At 40.6% G+C, this 14,060-nt stretch overlaps 3 protein-coding genes across 6 annotated transcripts in view; 1 reads left to right on the forward strand and 2 right to left on the reverse strand.

Moving 5' to 3' along the window:
- The window catches only part of si:ch211-140l13.3 (centromere protein J), a 27,076-nt gene extending 25,985 nt beyond the window's left edge, over nucleotides 1-1,091 (forward strand). For 3 of the 4 annotated variants that reach the window (XM_066677146.1, XM_066677148.1, XM_066677147.1), the window contains 2 exons: nucleotides 40-160; nucleotides 274-1,090. In XM_066677146.1, coding sequence (XP_066533243.1) covers nucleotides 40-160; nucleotides 274-463 — 311 coding nt within the window. In that variant the 3' untranslated portion in view covers nucleotides 464-1,090. Of the gene's footprint in view, nucleotides 1-39; nucleotides 161-273 lie in introns of all 4 variants that reach the window. The other variant, XM_066677145.1, reaches the window with a different exon arrangement.
- Nucleotides 997-3,055, reverse strand: ttll2 (tubulin tyrosine ligase-like family, member 2). Its single transcript, XM_066676849.1, has one exon. It carries the CDS (start codon nucleotides 2,764-2,766, stop codon nucleotides 997-999), a length of 1,770 nt encoding a protein of 589 aa, XP_066532946.1. The 5' UTR covers nucleotides 2,767-3,055.
- A 323-nt stretch (nucleotides 3,056-3,378) lies between these two features.
- On the reverse strand, nucleotides 3,379-13,725 carry unc93a (unc-93 homolog A). Its single transcript, XM_066677457.1, has 8 exons — nucleotides 13,580-13,725; nucleotides 11,677-11,858; nucleotides 10,378-10,607; nucleotides 9,480-9,602; nucleotides 6,732-6,949; nucleotides 6,210-6,345; nucleotides 5,682-5,813; nucleotides 3,379-5,536 (listed from the first exon to the last, which is right to left on the reverse strand). Exons 1-8 carry the CDS (start codon nucleotides 13,667-13,669, stop codon nucleotides 5,241-5,243), a joined length of 1,407 nt encoding a protein of 468 aa, XP_066533554.1. The 5' UTR covers nucleotides 13,670-13,725; the 3' UTR covers nucleotides 3,379-5,240.
- Between the last annotated feature and the right edge of the window lie 335 nt (nucleotides 13,726-14,060).

Below are 14,060 nucleotides of genomic sequence, written 5' to 3' on the forward strand. Positions count from 1 at the left end.
TTTATTGTTCCATCTTGAAATGTCTTTTCTTTACTCTAGAAAAGCATTATCCTGATGGTAAGAGGGAGGTCTTTTTTCCTGACGGGACGGTAAAGACCATGTACCCCGATGGCCAGCAGGAAAGCATATTCCCCGATGGAACTGTTGTCAAGTTATCAAAGTAAAACCATGGATTTTTTTTTGTAGTATTTTAATGGCTGATTTTCTGTGTTGCAACTTGTGTGTAATGCATGCAGTTGTGTAATGTATGATTTTCTTTTGCTGTTTCTACAGAAATGGGGAGAAAACAGTTCAGTTCACCAATGGCCAGCGAGAGATCCACACTGCACAGTACAAACAGAGAGTTTACCCTGATGGAACTGTGAAAACGGTCTTTTTAAATGGGAGGCAAGAGACAAAATACTCATCTGGCAGAGTCAACCTTAAAAACAATGAAGGCAATATTTTTATCGACAAAAAGTAAATTACTAAAACTGGAAATATTTCTCAAATACGTTGGAGATGTACAGCTGATGAAATAGGGTTTGTAATGCATCTGAAAACAGAATAAAGAACACCTTAGTGTTTCAGAGAACATCACATCATCAAACTGTATAAATATCATCTGACGTAGTTGGTACGTGAAAGGCAACACCTTGTCCTCTGTTTGAATTCAGGGTAAATTGTATGTATGTCAGCATTAACTAATCCTGCTTCGCTGCATTTGGCATCAGTTCTAAGATTCTAATGTTGCACCAGAGAGCCTATTATTCATGAAGCTGTCACTCTGTGAACAAGAAAGAAAAACTGAAACTGTATTCAGGCAAACGTATTCATGAACTTACAATGCCTTGGTTTCAACACAAAGAAATACACTCTACATTCAAAAGCATGCAGACACAGCATCAAAGGTGTTAAAGAGGAATTTCGCTGGGTTCTTTTTAAACTTCTAAATATTTGCCCAATTCAATTAGACAAACAAGACAAAGTCATTCAAAGTGGTATGGACATTTTTTTTCAGTGTGAGGAGCAATATTCACTGAGTGATGGAGGGTTTCTAGGACCCCAGAGTAAAGATGTGCATTTATTTTTTTTGGTAGCACTGCTCTCATTGTTCACTTTCTTCTTCTTTTCTTTGACACAAGAGAAGGTAAGCTGACTCGTGAGCTTATGCACCTCATGCAATACAGTCTTAACATCCAGCGTGTCTTGGGAGGCCTTCCGAGTGACCTCGTTAAAAGGAAATGTCAGTATGAAGTCCCCCACGCGGTGGGATGGTACATTTCTGTCATGAGTCATATGGTCCCATGAGAACATGGTGGGCTTGTACTTATGGGATTGAATTGCAGGTAAACTGAATACCTTTGATGAAGTGTTCCTATTTGCTGAGCTCCAGGTGTGGACTGATGAATCTTCAAGTGACTGCACACCTTCATGTTCATACCAGCAAGAGGGGCTTTCCATTTGGGGAGGGCTTGCTTTTTTGTTTACACTGACAGCGATGGCCTTTGGATCTTGAAGAGTGTTGCCTTCACTGTTGCCTCTTCTTTCCACTGACGGGCATTCGAAATATTCAGCATTTAAAGAGTTTAACCCAGACTCCCTCCGCCTCTCCTTTCTGTACACAGACTTTGCAATCAGAAGTGCTGCGGGGTTTTTTTTCAGTAAAGAAGGGCTACTAAAACAGCAGGTCCGACGTTGTCTCGGTCTGAGATACCCTTGCTGTCTCAGACTATCTACCCTTCTGTAGTTCATCAAGTCGATGAGGTCGTTTATGACTCCTTTTTTGACCATTATATCAGCAGCACAGTCCAGAGAAAGTGCAGGGCTATAGTTGACCTCTAAAAGCCATGGTTTGAAGTTGGAATCGATGAGGATATCAAAGCCAAATAGCTCCAGACTGGAAGGGCTAGAAGGGATGGAAGGGGCAATGGTGAGCAGAGTCAGCGTCACTATGTTGTTAATCTTCTGCCACAGCAGAAGTTCATTGATCCCTTGGCTGCGGAGAAAGCTGCGGAATTTACTCAAGGTCCATTTGCAGCCCTGACCTACACGTTCTTTATCCGTGGTGTAGAACGGACCGAATTTGTTGATGCTGGTGTTGGTCAAGTGGGAAAACAGATTGTCCAGAGAGTCTAGGTTGTATTTCTCAGTGGCAAAACGCACTAAGCCCTCCTGATGCATGTAGATGGTCAGAGGATGGAAGCTCTTCACACAGACGTAGATCCGTAGGTCAAACTTATAGCCAGAGATTAGAAGAGGGTTGCTGATATATTTCTGTACGATGACAGGAGAATCGTAAGCCAGATGCTTAATATCGCTGAAGATAAAGATGCCTCTCCCTCTGGAGAGATCCACCGGTTTACAGATCCAGTATCTGGGCTTTCCAGCACTCTCCAAACGAGTCTTGCCATACTCCTCCAGAAACCTAGTGTAGTCGTTTGGGAGGATGAAAGCAATGGGGCTGAAGCCGTATGAAGCAGGGCCGTATGTGCCCCTCATTCGTCTCAAGTTGCGTGCTAGGCAGTCCTTCCGTGAGATGCTTGCGGTTTTTGGGTGATGGTTCAGCCTCTGCCAGGGAAGGATGTTCTCATAATCAAAGTTACGGAAGGCTGAGGTGCGCCAGTACAGGTTCCAGTCCCCTTCGTCCTGCTCCTGGGGGTCATACTCCTCCCAGCCGCGCTCCAGCAGCACCTCCCTCACCACATCTGGAGCTCCGTCGTGGAGCCGGAACACCAGGGGAGCAGGGCTGGATACCGCCATGAGGAGAGCCACCAATGACTGCATGTCAACAGGGAATGTTAGTAATTGAATCAGTTTTCCAAGAAATAAAACATAAAAAATAAAATACACTTGAATAAATGCTGCACTGAATTGAAAATGTGTGTGAAGGGTGAAAATTCTGTTTCAAATCCCCCCTTGTCCAAAATATCACAAAGCATTTACTGATTTTATATGAGCTCATAAACAATTTAACTTTATTACAACAATAGCATTCATATGGACTTTCAGTTAGAGCTGAGATATATTCGTTCTTAGCTACACCTTATAATCAATTTTATAACAAAAATGTTATTAAAGTACTGATGAAATTTATACAAAAAAAAGTGGAAGGTAATCTCTGCCATCATACTTTCCTTATCCCATAGTAATTATTTACTTAAATATTTAAGCATTTATTTTATTTACATTTAAAATATAAATATGTTTAATACCACATTTAAGCTAGATTCGAATTCAAATTAATTTAAACAACGTGTTATTGAGAAATAATTCAAAGTAGGCTACAGAAATCAAATATCAGCATGAGTCCAGAAAAGAGAGCCCACATCGGCAGCGTGAAAAGAATCAGTTGCTCGGTTCTCACAGAATTTACCAGCAAACCTGTCAATTCAGTTCTGTTCTCTGGCGGAGACTCTTACCTGCTGAAGCCGCGCTGTGCGGAGCTGGTGAAGCTGCTGCTCTTTACCTGAGTTCAGTTCTGTCGGGTTTCTTGTCTTTCATCCTCGCGGCGCATCACTCGTTGCTGGGAGACTCATTGCGTGCCAGTTCAGAGGAGGCGTTCCAGCGTTGCTATAGTAACAGGGTCACCTTACGGACCCAGCGTTGGTTATTATTATTATTATTCCCCACCTGTATTCAGCTCAGGATCGGCCAACAAGAGGTTTGGCTAACTTCATTTGGCCAATCACAGTGCAGAACGTTCTGGCAAAGGCGGGCTTTTTCACTATTGAGCGGGGACATGGCGTTGGCGCCAAAACGTGATATACGTCATCATTCTCGTTCACTGACAACATTTTAACGACGTCCTGTTTTTTGTTTTTGTTGTAAGGCTTTAGTTTGTCTTCAGTGTATTGTTCACTGCATCCTCACCTGTACTAAGTGTGCACACAACTACACCCCTTTTACTGAAATGAAGGGTATTTACCGTAATGTAGACAATTCTGGAGAACGTTCTTACAACAAAATACCTCCCTACCCCCAAGCGTTCGTGTTCATTCCGGAGCTCCTTATTTTGAAAGGTGGAACAGTATGTTTTGGAAAAAGCTTTGTAGCTTATTTCTGGTTAAGGCTGAACTTGTATGTAAGCTTTTGTTCACTGTTTGTATTACAGCTCATTTGTAACTCAAGCTGTTTTGTTGTGAAACACATTTGGTCTGTGTTAATTTTCATACACTTAACTGTCTCCTAAATTTGAAGTTAGTTCCACAGCAGTCAGTGTCTCCCAGCTATGGAGCAGGAATATTATACTCAACTCTTTTCATGCTTTTCAAATTCCGGGGGTTTCCTCCTCTTTCCAAAGGCTGTGAGGACAAGACAGAGGCTGAGCTGGTTTTCAGACAGAGACACTTTTATTTTGTTTCCAGTTTACAGAGCCTGTATTGCCTAAAACACTAGATATTTGTACAGTGCACAAACAAATGAAAGCTAGCAAACTGAGGAGATATTCTGAATTTTACAAACACACGTGTGTATATGTATAAGTTAGATACTAAACCAACCTCTGTATTGTTCATATGGCTAATCAGAACAAAATAAATAATCATTCAACAGTTCCTGGTCAATTTTTAACAGAAATTTACCTAATATATCTGGCTATTTAAAAGTTAAGTCGTTTTAACTTTGCAAACATAAAACCAAAAGTTTCCTTGACAACCACACTACCTTCAACCTCAGGCACTTTGAATATGTTAGTGATCCACGAGCCTGGGCCACTGCAATGCTCGGTCAGTGGTTTATTTAATAACACTTTTATATTTAAATCACACATCGAAAGCCTTATGAGGTCAATGTTTAGAAAATGTAATCACTTTTAAAATCAAACTATAAACCTTTAACATATTTTTGCTTCACAAATAACTATAAAAATACATGAATTTTATACATGTTTTCCATACAAAAAGATGTAAATGAGGCTATTGCTAAAGAAAAATATATATAATCTTAACCAGGACATTCCCTCCAGACTGAAACTCAACAGTAAAACCTTGCTGTGTTTGTAGAAATCAAGTCAGTTTCTGATTGGCACTGACCTGTCTAAAAGAGCAGCAAGTAATTTTCGCCACCAAAAAAGTGCTTAACGATATTTACGGAAGTGATCATTTATTTTGACATTTTTTTGTGAACAAAGTGCAACTCACATGAGATAAAGTATGAAATAGGTTTGTAGTCCCTGAATTAATCAGTTTATGTTTCACTGGGTGTTTTCATTTACAGGAATTAGAAGCAATAGAGAAGATGACAGATGGCTTCTCTCTGGTCTAGAAAAGAGTCTGAGAGATGATCGTCTGCCCAGAGTCAGACATGTCTTTGAAGTCCTTCTTCTCCGTAATGTTGTCGATGACTTTCGCTGCTGTCGGATGCTTGTATTCGTTGTATTCGACCAAGAGGTAGGTGACCATGGTCACTGCCAGGACTGATATGAGGATGTAGAGTTTGATGGAGAGACAGATGAACGTGCTGTAGGCAAAAGCTATCACAAAGCCCAGAGACTCCCACATGCGATAGTTAGCGAATGCTGCCTCCTTGTGGCTGGGAAAGAGAACGCCATAGAGAGCTGTGTGTGGAAAGGAAAACTGAGTTAAGCTGGATCTCAAATTCTCAGAGGGGAGTAGAGGAGATCTCGTGTGTAAATGTGCAGAATAACACTCTGTTCACCGATTCTTTTGAAATAAACAAGATTTGTTGTTTCAGAGACTCACCATTGGTCTGTGTCTGCCACACAGCATCGGCCATGCCCCAGAGAGCGGGGAACACAAAGAAGACGGGGAACTGATCCGGATGAGGCCTCCAGAACAGCAGAGCCACGGCACAGCTCAGGTTCGTTATTGCAGCTACGAAGAGGAGCAGGAGAGGTGAACTTGACTCATGATTCAATATCATTTATTGGGGCATTGTTTGAAGCTATAACACTGTTTAAATACTACGACAAATGCCACAGTGGCATAACAGATAATGTTAAATTAGTGGTGTGGTGCGTTCTCCCTGTGTTTCCTCTGGGTGCTCTAGTTTTCTCCCACAGTCCAAAAACACGCATGTTTGTAGGTGGACTGTCTGTTGTGAACTGGCACATGGGGGTGAGTGTGTTGTACCCAGTGATGGACTAGCACCCTGTCTAGGTTGAGTTCCTGCCTTGCACCTTATGATTCTGTGTGGGCTGTGGAACCATAGTGGCCCTTATGAGGATGAAAACTGTTGTTTGAGGTCCTGTGCTTATACAGCAATCTTACCAAGGCAAAAGAGGGGAATTCTTCCAGTGTATTGTGCCAGTTTCCCAAAGAAAAATGAACACAGAGAATTCACAGCACCGAAGCAGATCATCACGAAACCAACGTTATGGATTCCTAATGCACACGTCACATAGTTCTGCAAAGGAAAATGAATTTAACATGAATACTCTATTATTTGGAAGATGACACTACAGAGTGAATGCTGTATCATAATCAATCTGACTGATAAAACACTGATGAGTTGGCTGTGGGAGATTTCCCTGTAATATCATGAGTTGTTTTATTGCCATTTGTTATGGTGAAATAAATCGTTCTTCTTGCGTCACTAGAATCTCTGGAGGCCAGTTAATCATATCACTGTATTTCAAATTGAATTTAATATGCAGCAATGACCCCGCTGGTTTAATGAAGGGGTCATTACAGCAGAGTAAACGAACAAAAGCCATCTTCAACCCTTCCTCAGTGCTGCAGCTTTCCCCTGATAGGTTTACTGAATATAAATGTTTTCTCTGATCTGCTTACCTTAGTGTATTCACCAGCGAGGAAGCTTTGCTCAAAACCACTGTACATGGTCAGAGGAATGAGCATTAATAGCCTTTTATCTTTCAGGAGTCTGAACGTGGCCAAAAAGGTGCTGCAGAAGGACTGATTGCCTCTGTTTTTACGAAACTCCCGGGCTGTATGTCCATCAATGTTGTCCAGGAAGACTGCAATCAAGAACATGGCCAGAACTCCCACACCTACAGAGGTATAGCACAGTGTAGTTAGCTACTATACTGTTGATTAAGAGCTGTCAACAATGGACCTAGTTTTCTGGCACTGAACTAGCCAAACAACAAGCTATTCTGAATTTAAGCAAGAAGAAGAGGAAGAAACTTTAGGGCAATTATTTGGAGTCTCTGCAAGGCCCTTTTTCTAAATTTGCAGTTATAACACGAGATGTTTAAGGTATACAAATATATTAGCTTGGCTTGAAGGATGTAATTTGCTAACCCAATTTGGACGGAGCATGTTCAGACCTTCGTGCTGTTTTCCTACGCTTTATGTTGAAGAGTGAGTCATTTTAAACACACATTTTAAAAAAGTAAGCCTTTCCTCACTGTCCTTCACAGTTTTAACCACTTGAGCACCGGCAAAATGTGTTTATTTAGAGCTGAGTGTTTCTGTGTAGATGTTGTGATATTCTCCTGTTTAAACAAAACATGACGGACAATAATGTGGGACAGACATGCCGTTCAAACAAAAAAGGGCGGTGTCTATTTACAGTTACGCCAGAAGAAGAAATTAATAAAGTATCAGTGCTATCAGCAAAATGTACACAAGCCTGATGTTCTGTGCATGCGCTGTGCAAATCGGACAGCAGCGCAAAGCTGGTAGCAACACTGGGGACACGAGTCTGACTTAAAGGCTAAGCACCAGCGATATGAAAGTGTCAAACAAATAAATACAGTGGAATTTGAGTTCCTAACTTGTGTTTATTGATAGTCAGAAAACATGTTATTTCTTACTAATTCAAGGAATAAGGTTTAAAAAACCTTTGGTTCCCCCCCCCCCCCAACGGTGTTCGGAAACTCTAATAGGCGTCTTGCCTGTGACGTAGATGATGGACAACAACTCTAGAAGTTGCACTTAATTTAATGCAAAATGACGAAAAGGTGTGTTGTTTTTGGCTGCAATCATTCAATGTACAGTGGGACATCTGTGCACAAATGGCCCAAAGATCCCAAAATATCCAGAAAATGGACTAAATTTGTCAACTTTAAACGGACACTTTGGAAAGGACCCTCCGCTCACTCCGTTATCTGTAGCTCATTTCACTGGCACTTTTCCAACAATATGGGCATGTAAGGACACCAACGAAAGGTGTTCAAGAGCCTCTGTAACATGGAGGTAAACAGGGTAAGGACACTCACTTCGCCTGTTTTAGTTGGTGTTAGTTAACGTTAGCTTGACTTGCTAAACTCGGTGGTTCAGATTATACTCGGCTACGTAGCTGCATTACGGAGGTTTATAGTGTCGGATGAATTCGAGTTCGACTTCGATCACATTTACAAGAATAACGGTACCTCTACATTTGAGTTTAGTTTATTGCTAGGCTATTGTCATGAATAATGTTGGTTATTTAGCTAGATACTGTCATAACAGTCAGTCATAACGGTGTTTTACCGCGGCGTTGTTCAGCTGTTGTCCACCAGTGACGTCATAGTTGCGTTCAAGAATTTCCGTAGCGAGCTTGGGTTTTTCCGTCAATTTAATAAAATTGTCAGTTTTAAAGCAAATTAAGCATGATATTTTCATTTAAATTCATATTTATATATGTCAGTAACTAAAATAATGTAAAATATTCATGGAGGTCCACTAAGTGGTGCTTAGCCTTTAAGACTCGCCTTCAAAGACTTGAGACTTGACTTGGACTTGCAAGAAATGACTCATGAGCATCTCTGGTATTAAGTGCCATAAGCAAGGCCTCAATGTTAATGCCATTCTGTGAACTGAATCAGTAAACTCGAGTAATACACTCATAGATACTTTTCTTGGTAAGCACAGACTGCTGTATCTGGAGCTTATGAAAAACATGAAAAGGAACTTGCTTACAATAATAAATAGTGCCTCTGCATTTTACCCTTCTGTGGCATTGAATACACATCTTCAACGAAGGAGACAGTGTTGTTCATTCACTCCCACCTCTCCTAATTTTCCTGTCAGTTGAAGTTCATATCGCCCTGTCTTTAAACCAGCCACCCTTCATTCCAAGCCCACATTGCTTCATCTGCCCCAAGGCTATTGAGACTGTAGGGCAACAAGTCAGTATCACGTTTTTATAAACTCGTCTCGTATTTACGAAGCCATGAGCTAATTTAAATGTGAAAGTATTAATGTTTTACCAAAGTCTGTTGTACTCTCTCTGGGGGACTAGGACAGCCCTTTCTCTTTCTCCCATTACTCAGCGTGATGCTAGCCAGTATGGATATTTGTTTGCTAACATAATGAAAGTGGGTGTTGAGCATTTTCCCTTAAGCATGTTGAGCTGCCTAGTGTGGATGGAAGTTGTGGATGGCTTCCAGTTTGAAAGAAGGAGCCTGTGCTGCCTATTACTCTCTCATCTTGGTAATGCCGTGTGATTAGGGAGTCTTAGCTAACAGGGAGAATTAGAAATTATTTAAAATGTGGAGAATATTCGGTCAAAATGAAATAAAAATAATGTATTTCAATAAAAGTAGTGTGACACTCAGGCTCATAGCTTGTTTAAAGAGAGTAATAACTGCTTACCAATGTAACAGCCCATCAGTATGTTGACCAGGTTCTGGTCTGGCCTGGAGATTTCTGCTGGGGTGATGTTGACATCACAGACAGCTGCACCACAAAACTGCAGTCTCTCTTCAGGGATTTCAGCTTAAAGCAGAGAAAAACAAACACAGGTCTTTCACTGAGCTGCCGATTTATTATTTACTCCTGATTCTTTACCTGTACATGTTACCCAAAATCCACCTGCACTTACCATCTGCGTGCACTTTGTAGGCCTACAATTACTGAACACAGTGACTCTGTTGCTGTGCAATTCATCAGTCTCAGTCGAGTTCAGTCGAGGGAAAACCGTAGGAACATTACTGACCAGGTATTTTTGGGTGGTATCTAGTTAAATCTGGTCAAATGAGTATTCCCATTGATCAGGACTTTAGTGCTGGATAGAAGGCCTGATATATCAGGTAAAGTACTAACATAGTAAGGATTTAAATCCTAGATATGCCTTTGATTCTGAGAACAATTAGACGTCTAAACATTGAGCACATATGACTAAAACAAATAGACGTGAACTCAGCAGTGGCAACTCATTTCAGGGCTTAATACTGAAAAACTAGCTGTAAACTGCCACATTATAATGTTTTTTTGTTAATGTTTTGAATATATTTTGTCTTTAATTTAAGACAGACAGAAATATTTTTGTGTATTGCTGTCGGCTTAGCACTTACTTCTTCCTAGAAGCCCCATTGTTTTGCCATTAATGCCCGAACTGAAACCTGACACTACTGTTCTCTCATGGACCAGATGGAAGGAGCTGATAAACAGTGCAGTAATGCTAGTTGAAATGACCAGTGGGTGCAGGTGGATTATTTTAGCCAAACAAAGAGACCAAGCACTGACCGTGTTCAATTTTGTTCAAACCTACTTATGTTAGAGTCTTGTCTGAATATGAGGGACGACATGAGGTTTCCCCACACAGCAGAAGACTGGAAAATGAGGAAGAAGATGCCAAAGTACAAGTTGATGACATCCTGGCCTTTCTTGTTGTCCTTTTCTGCTTGGACGTTTCCACTTATGGTGAGGTAGGTGCATTTCGCTGACCATAGAGGAGAGCCTCCCAGACCCAGAACAGCTGAGGTGGTTATTAGACTCGCCCTGAAAATATAATGCAACACAGTGTGGTGAAATGTCCTTTTGTAATAGTAATGAAGGGCCTATATCCTGCCAAAATCATCATCATAATTTCATGACTCTCTGCAAATTGACAGATCATGAGGGGTATTTATAGTATGCAGTGGTAATTACCTATCAAAAGTGAACCAAAGGAGGCCAACTGGTGGGTTCTTTAAGCACAATTTTATCATCAAATAATTTCCTTATCTAACACATCCATCCATCCATCCATTATCTGTAACCCTTAACCAGTTCAGGGTCACGGTGGGTCCAGAGCCTACCTGGAATCATTGGGCGCAAGGCAGGAATACACCCTGGAGGGGGCGCCAGTCCTTCACAGGGCAACACACACACACTCACACCTACGGACACTTTTGAGTCGCCAATCCACCTACAAACGTGTGTTTTTGGACTGTGGGAGGAAACCGGAGCACCCGGAGGAAACCCACACAGACACGGGGAGAACACACCAAACTCCTCACAGACAGTCACCCAGAGGAAACCCACGCAGACACGGGGAGAACACACCAAACTCCTCACAGACAGTCACCCGGAGGAAACCCACGCAGACACAGGGAGAACACACTAAACTCCTCACAGACAGTCACCAGTGGGAATCAAACCCACAACCTCCAGGTCCCTGGAGCTGTGTGACTGCGACACTAACCTGCTGTGCCACCGTGCGGCCCCTAACACATCTTATTAAATCCATTCGATTATAATTAAAACTGCCAGCTAGAGCAGATGTCTTATTGCACACATTTAATAGCGAGGGTAGGACTGTTACTGTGATTTATTTTGTATGTAATGTTTATTACTTATGAAATGCAGTTAATATACTTCAAAAGGAAATAGATGTATTTAAGGTTCAACCCTTGTATCTCAAAAATGAGAAATTGCAAAGGAAAGCAAGAAGTCATTCTTAACTGGAAGATAATTGAACAATGTTTTGGACCATGTCTTTTGGTCACACTATGCAATGACCATCTGGAGTTTTTAAATGATGTCATGATTATGTCTGATTTTGCTGATTATAGCTGTCCACACTCACCATCCTGGGAAGAGGTTTCCAAAAGAGTAAGAGATATAACAGGCCATTGAGATGAAGATGGTCCATTTACAGCCAAGATTTTTTATCATAATGGGTGGCAGAAACATGGAGGACAGAATAATGGTTCCATAGATGACACTTAGTGATATAACACCCATTCCATCTTCATGATTCAGACTGCTCTGTAACACAGCATACACAACAGCTTTTCAGCATCCATACATCTCAGATAGAGCGGTGTAACCCCCAAGCAATGTACTGAGGAACAGTGGATGTGTGTCTTCTGGAGTGATGGAGATCCATCTTGTAGCTGGATGAGCTGGACTGGTGTTTGTGATCCAGTACTAATCATTTAACATCATCTGGAGTAATTAATAGTTTAATAGTGAATGCCATCATATCCCCACAGCAATGTTCAAGCATCTTGAATACAAGAATGTGTGTGAGCAGTTGTCTAGAAACATTTAGCCACCTAGTGTTTTAATCTAAAATCATTTTCATTTCAGGTATTAAAGGTGCAATGTGGATTAATTTAGTATTAGTTTGGATAAAGTAAAATATCTGATGTTCAAAATATCAGCTATTAAAGACAAATGTATACACTACCATTCAAAAGTGTGGGATCACTATTTTCAGTACTATGAATTCCAGTGTATAAATACAAATGTTATATTAGTTGCAAAGAGTTGTAAGAGAGTAGTAGCAATTAGTTGCTAATACTCTACAGCCTCAGATAATTAGATATTTTAAAAGTATCCAGAATTATGACCAGAGCTGTAGATAATCCATAATAGAATAAAAGATACTGAGAAGTCCTGAGTCCTAGAGAATATGAGCACATTATTCCCATTCTCTTCACTGGCTTCCTGTCTTTGCCCGGATTGAATACAATATTTCCCTTCTTAATCACCAGTGCATCTATTTCAATGCCCCTTCCTACCTGAAAGAACTGCTCACCCCTCTAACCTCACCACAATCTCTCCGGTGTACAACCTCATATCGCCTTCTACCCTCCAGAACTAAGCTCAGAACCATGGGTGACCAGGCCTTCTGCTCTGCTGCCCCTCGTCTATGGAACGCACTCCCTGACCATCCCAGAGCACCACGGACGAGTGAGAATTTTAAAACCTTCCTGTTTAAAAGAATGTATGACTCATAAATAACCAGCATTTTTTGTTTGTTTGTCTGTTTTGGTAATTATTTTTGTTTGTTTTTCTAATAAACATGTTTTTGAGATTTGTTTGAAATATAAAGTTCCACATAAATATAAAATTATTGTTGTTATTATTATAATTATTATTATTTTTCTCCTCATAAACACTTTGCACTATGCACTTTGTGTATGATTTATAAAACTGGATGTCAGTTGGCTCACCTTTGAAAGTGATTCTGCCGGTCAGTATTTTAAAATGTTTTGTAATATGTTTAACTGCTGTTTTTTATTTGTTCAGGTGTAAAATTTGTAACTATCCTTCATCTCAGCAGTGAGCTTTTTGGAGACAGGACATCTGTTTTTCTAGCAGGGGGTTCTCACCCATTCCCTTTCACCACACGTTGCTTACTAGCAGTTCAACACGGAGTAAACCTTTTTCCACAAAGAGAACAAGTCGTGCTCATTTTAAACTGCTAACAGACATATGTGGGAAATGGTTTGATCATTGACTAAACATATTCAGATTAATATTTTATTGGTGAATTGACCACAGCCTTCTGGTGCCAATCTACTGTGCGTAATGTCTTATTAAACATAATAACTGAATAATACATAGGGTTGAATGGTATTTAAATAATTTGTGTAACCGTATATATACTTGATTGCATCTTTTATTGTGTTCTTCACATTTATTAGGTAGTTTAAATAAACTGAAGTTGTTTATAAGTTTTGTAACTGAATGTTTATTACCTGCAGGCTCTGCAGTCCTCCATAGGCTGTGAACAAGGACAGAAATCCAAAAGACACCACAAGAATGTTTTTGGTATTTCGGCTGATCATGTTGACAAGCTGGAAATCCTGAAATTCCGAGAAAGGGAAACCACGCTTGTGGAGATTTCAGCTGAAGTCCAGGTGGGTTTCAAATCCTGACAGACTTCATATAGAGTGCCACTTGCCTGGAAGGACAAAGTTCAAACTGGAAGCCATATAAGTGTCAATAGAAAAGGCAGAGGCTTATCAGAGGAGCTCATCGTTTAACAGCAGCCTTCCTCATACAAAGAGAATTTGTTTTATAGTGACAGTTAAACTCAAATCTGCTATTACAAACAGTGCTGACATAACGGAATGAAGCTGAGTACCACACAGCGGTACTTAAAGTGTCATGACTACTTCTTATAGAATCATTACAGCACTTATGTACTAAAGTACTCTCTAATGTGAAGTGAAATGT

The sequence above is a fragment of the Hoplias malabaricus genome, chromosome 7 (genome assembly GCF_029633855.1).
Source record: "Hoplias malabaricus isolate fHopMal1 chromosome 7, fHopMal1.hap1, whole genome shotgun sequence".
Taxonomy (NCBI): domain Eukaryota; kingdom Metazoa; phylum Chordata; class Actinopteri; order Characiformes; family Erythrinidae; genus Hoplias; species Hoplias malabaricus.

Coding starts and splice junctions, on each gene's coding strand:
- ttll2 (XM_066676849.1), bottom strand. CDS start 2,766: ATGCAGTCATTGGTGGCTCTCCTCATGGCGGTATCCAGCCCTGCTCCC.
- unc93a (XM_066677457.1), bottom strand. CDS start 13,669: ATGATCAGCCGAAATACCAAAAACATTCTTGTGGTGTCTTTTGGATTT. Junction 10,608..11,676: donor GGAAACCTCTTCCCAGGATG/GTGAGTGTGGAC, acceptor TTATATTTTCAG/GGCGAGTCTAATAACCACCT. Junction 6,346..6,731: donor TCGCTGGTGAATACACTAAG/GTAAGCAGATCA, acceptor TTTCCTTTGCAG/AACTATGTGACGTGTGCATT.